The sequence below is a fragment of the Photinus pyralis genome, unplaced genomic scaffold, assembly GCF_008802855.1.
Source record: "Photinus pyralis isolate 1611_PpyrPB1 unplaced genomic scaffold, Ppyr1.3 Ppyr1.4_LG3a, whole genome shotgun sequence".
Classification (NCBI taxonomy): Eukaryota; Metazoa; Arthropoda; class Insecta; order Coleoptera; family Lampyridae; genus Photinus; species Photinus pyralis.
This window is the reverse complement of record NW_022170509.1, coordinates 9463282-9468403: the sequence shown is the minus strand read 5'-3', so window position 1 is coordinate 9468403 and position 5122 is coordinate 9463282. Positions and strand designations below refer to the sequence as shown.

Below are 5122 nucleotides of genomic sequence, written 5' to 3'. Positions count from 1 at the left end.
GGTCTTGATAAGGCCGCCCTTCTTGCGAGGCCGAGATCGATTCTGAGGGTTTCCTCCCAGATCCGCTTGCGCCCAAGGCTGCCTCGAGTCTTCGACTCGTCCCTATCATTTAGCCCTATTCGATTCTATTCATAAGGGGAGCCGGACTAGGCATAGCAAAGGCCTATTGTACCTACCCCCTTTTCTTTGCAACCAGGTTTAGAGCCTGTTCCTTTCAATAAAGGATAGGACCTTGTTGAGCCTAAGTTAGTATGATCCTCCTCGGTTCCTGATAACTCTCGCCAAGGATCTATCTCTGATCAGGGCGTTACAGTGACAGATCACATGCTCGGTATAGGTTTATCTCCCTCGCCATAGAACCTGCACGTTGACTTTCGTACCAGCTGAATGTTGTGAAGGTGGTAGTTGACTATTGAGTGCTCCATGTTGAGGACACCACAGTGATCTTAATCTGGTTTCTATTCAATTTTAGAAGCTTGAAGACCCAGATTTGCCAAGGGTCCCTCTTAAAAAGGCGCTTCCAGTAGCTTATTGCCACTGGGCCTGAAATAGACTGGTCATTCTATCTTTAATCATGACCCAGATACAACAGATGAAGCAATTCCTAGAGTAGGCTCGGGGCCGACGAAGACTGCACCACTGTCTTCGCGAGCCAGCTAGTCCGCCCTTTCGTTGCCCCCTATTCCGTAGTCCGCTGGCACCCAGATCAAGCTTACTCTATTAGATTCGCCTTTCGTAACTTCTATGGAGATTCTCCTTTGCTCAGGTCATGATGACTAACATCTCTGCCTGAAACACGGTGCTATGCTGACCAGAGGGGACAAACTAATGTCAGCTTGGTCTATCACCATATATACCTATGTCCATTCCCCTTTCTGTTTTAGGGACCCATCTGTAAACCACACTAGCCCCTCAAGTTTGAGCAATGGGCAATCTGAGTTCAGTCACTGCTTCCCGTCCGGGAGAGTGACTACAACTCTTTGGTTTTAGTAAAGCAGCCCAAATCACATCCTTTCTTGCGAGGAGGCCATCGGCTTTAAGGGTTTCCTCCCAGGTCCGCCCATGCTCAAACCTGCCTTCATCCTTCTACTCGTCCCAATCGTTTGGCCATATGGAAGCCTTCTGAGCCTCTGCCTCCACAGCGCGAAGTGTAAAGGTTCTAGTTCCCAAGAAGTGCCTCCATTTCCAAAGGAGTGGTTTTTCATGACTCCCAGACAGACGAATCTGTACCTTACCTTGCTTCCTGTAGGTACGTTACCCTGCGCATGGCAGGCCACCATACAGGTGCACCGTACACTACGTACTATTGGCCTTATCACTATACTGTGTAAAGCCAATATACCAGTCGAGGGTCCAAGACCCATGTACAGTGCAGGTGATGAGTAGCCTTTTCATTGATGGCGCTCGGCTGACGGCTGCAGACAAAAGACAAAGGTTTTATTCACGTCCATTATATCGCGGTTTCTAGGTTATGGGTGTATGATTGAGAAAGTGTAGCGGTGCGTCTGGCCCATGGTAAACGTTGTTTGCCACCGTGGACGTAGAGGGGCGAGTCGACGCGAACCCGAGCTATATCGAAACTCTCCTCGAGTTCGGCATTGGTGTTCAAAAAAATACACTTCGCATTTTGTATACCGGCTCTGAAATTCGGGCGAGCGGTTGATTTATACCAATCTCGCCTTCAAATTTTCTTGGCATTGGTATGAACTGAATGTATAACCGGAACCGTATAAACACACCTCAGAATTTCGGGCCAGCGGTTATGAACTGAGGTTGAAGGAGTCTACGGGAAAGTCCCGGATAAGTCGAACTTACCTTCAGCTCTTTCGACAATGGTGTGCAAAGGGCCATATTTAACTCAAAATCGCCAAAAAACCGTTTCACTGATGACGTCATCGGTGCATGTTTTAAGGTTCGTGAACGATCAGTGTATCGATCAAATTTTGAGCATATGAATGTCACCTCAACTTTTTACGGACTACTCGACTACCTCAAAACCTGCCGTGACTATTTTTACCATTATATTGAATTATGGGGTTGTATTTTTCTTCAGGCGTGATGTTTACAATTTCAAGGTCAATTTTTTGTTTTCAAAAATTTTCTTTTTATCTTACGTTCATATTCATTTTTCTTAGTTTCATCACAACTCATTCACGGATTTGCAACTGTTACACTGTCATTGCCCACCATATTGGCGAATTTCAAATCTAAACAGTCCCGTTTTCAAAGTAGGTGGCTGAAGCAAGCACGGCTCTGGTCTTTGTTGAGCTACGCCACTGGAAATAATTTGAATTTATAACGTTGTCGTCTATATAGCGCTCACGCCTTGCATTAATATGCAAGATTAGGTGCACATAAAAAACGATAAATATACGATTATATTTGATTAAATTGGAGATTTGAGAGATGCCGTGGGGAGTTAATATTTGAAATTTCAAATGCGCGGGAATGTCGGCCATACTTGTTGTGAAATTTCTCGGCTCGTGATTGGGTATCCTCCCTTCTTGAATTTTTCTTGTGTAGACCCCGTGCCAGTACGAGTGCTTTGGCTTTCAGTATTTGGTGGTTACTGGTTGCTTTGGTTAGTTTAACAACGGTTAAGTTCTTGTGAATTTTCTTTTGTTATTGCAAAGTATAAAATGCAATATAACTGTGCAATTGTACGCAAGTGTTCGTTAAAGGTCCGTTAGATTTGCATAAAATTGTTTACGTAAAGAAACAATAGTTGATTGCCTGTTCTTGGATACTTGGGTTATCGTCTTCAACTGGCCGTTGAGATCTTATACCTTCAATATGGCGAATGATCCTCCTAGGTATTTTCTTACAAGGTACATAAGAATGTAGATTATGCATAATGAGAATGTAACCTTTGTGAAGAAAACCCAGTCAAATTATGTTTCTTACTTGTAGCAGTGGTCGCCAGGGCGGCACAAACAATCTCCAAGTTCATGACATTCCCGAAGATGTCCTAACTCGAGGGGCTCCTAGGTCGCAGTGTGCCGCCCCAAGAATGGTAGCGAATAACAGAAGTCGTGTCGTGTCGGCGACTAGAAATCGTCTGGAAAGAATTCAAAATAGAAGATCTGATCATAATATACGCGAATACTGCCATTCGTCGCTTGAAAATCCGGAGAGTGATAGACCACAAGATAACAAGGAGAACGAGAGCACCCAGCCAAAACCGAGAACCTCACCCAAACCTAATAATCTCATTAATCGAAATAACACAAGAGGCATTCAGGAAACTAGACCACTTCACATTTTCCATTCTCAACCCTCGACGGACACTCGGGAAACCGCCCATGTAAATAATTCCAGTACCTGTCCCCGTTCAAACACGTAAGTACCTTTCATTTTTTATTAAAAAAAAATAATCGTGTTAGTCACTTAGTTTTCTCACAGATAAGGTGGTTTATCGTGTGGGGTTTTTTATCTCATAAACAACTGCAATCAACTATTGATATTTTTAATTTATCGGTCCGATTGCTGAAAGGCATCAACCAACCTCTTTGTTTATTGAACTTTAATGCCTTGCCGTGAATAGTCATTTCCTGAGTTTATCTGATCAATAATATCGGAATGTTATGAGAAATAGTAACGGTATTTGATACTGAACTTATCATTGACGTTACTAACACAAACATTTTTGCAAATAATCGTAGCTTAGTCATGGCATTTTTTTACCACCCCTAGTTCTCTGTGTGGGAATGTGAATCCGAAAGTGAGTCATCTCAGCAGCAAAAATACAAATTTTTGATGTCCATTATGTGTGACTACCGGTAAAAACAGGTAGTTGGTCACTTCCAAAACCTCTTAAACAGTTCGTACAGGTTAGATTGAGTGACTAATGGCCGTATGCACCGAAAAAGTTTAAGCGGGCTTAGTTTAAGTGTAGCTTAATATCCATGGTAAATATTGGGACGATGGTTGCCATGGATTCTAAGCTAAGCTCACCTTAAATTTTTTCGGTGCCAGCCATAAGTGGCTTGGGTTTGGACAAAATCTGACAGACTTGAAGGTAGTCACTGATTGACATAATGACCCTCAAATACCTCAATGGTAGCTTAGAAACAAATATTCATGTGTGGCTGCCGACTTCAGATTTTTGCAAATGTGAGGGCCATTAAGTCTTACCCGAGGGGGAAACCACTTCCTTAAAATTTGTACACCAGATTGAAAATGGAAATAATGAGAGGATTGAAGTGTGTAATGAAAGATTGAAATAATAATGAAAGAATGAAATCGTAAGAATTGAAAATGAACTATTCGTTTTTGTAAATAATGAAACCGTTAATGAAAAATATTTATAACCGTAATAAGAAAAAATGAGGAAATGAAAAATAAATGAAGAGAATTCATAGAATGAAAAAGAATTAATCTTAGAATTAATAGAATGAAAAGAGAATGAACAGATTGAAAGTAATGAAACTGATAATGATAATATTGAAAGATTGAAAATGGAATGAAACTGGAATGAAAAATTCATGTACACCAAATTGAAAGAGTGGTTTCCCCCTCGGGGGAAACCACTTCCTTAAAATTTGTACACCAGATTGAAAATGGAAATAATGAGAGGATTGAAGTGTATAATGAAAGATTGAAATAATAATGAAAGAATGAAATCGTAAGAATTGAAAATGAACTATTCGTTTTTGTAAATAATGAAACCGTTAATGAAAAATATTTATAACCGTAATAAGAAAAAATGAGGAAATGAAAAATAAATGAAGAGAATTAATAGAATGAAAAAGAATTAATCTTAGAATTAATAGAATGAAAAGAGAATGAACAGATTGAAAGTAATGAAATTGATAATGATAATATTGAAAGATTGAAAATGGAATGAAACTGGAATGAAAAATTCATGTACACCAAATTGAAAGAGTGGTTTCCCCCTCGGGGGAAACCACTTCCTTAAAATTTGTACACCAGATTGAAAATGGAAATAATGAGAGGATTGAAGTGTGTAATGAAAGATTGAAATAATAATGAAAGAATGAAATCGTAAGAATTGAAAATGAACTATTCGTTTTTGTAAATAATGAAACCGTTAATGAAAAATATTTATAACCGTAATAAGAAAAAATGAGGAAATGAAAAATAAATGAAGAGAATTAATAGA

At 39.9% G+C, this 5122-nt stretch overlaps 1 protein-coding gene across 1 annotated transcript; it reads left to right on the top strand.

Annotated features, from left to right (window-relative positions):
- The first annotated feature begins 2527 nt into the window (after positions 1-2527).
- LOC116165697 lies at positions 2528-3362 on the top strand. Its single transcript, XM_031480355.1, has 2 exons — positions 2528-2828; positions 2911-3362. Exons 1-2 carry the CDS (start codon positions 2794-2796, stop codon positions 3341-3343), a joined length of 468 nt encoding a protein of 155 aa, XP_031336215.1. The 5' UTR covers positions 2528-2793; the 3' UTR covers positions 3344-3362.
- The last annotated feature ends 1760 nt before the right edge of the window (positions 3363-5122 follow it).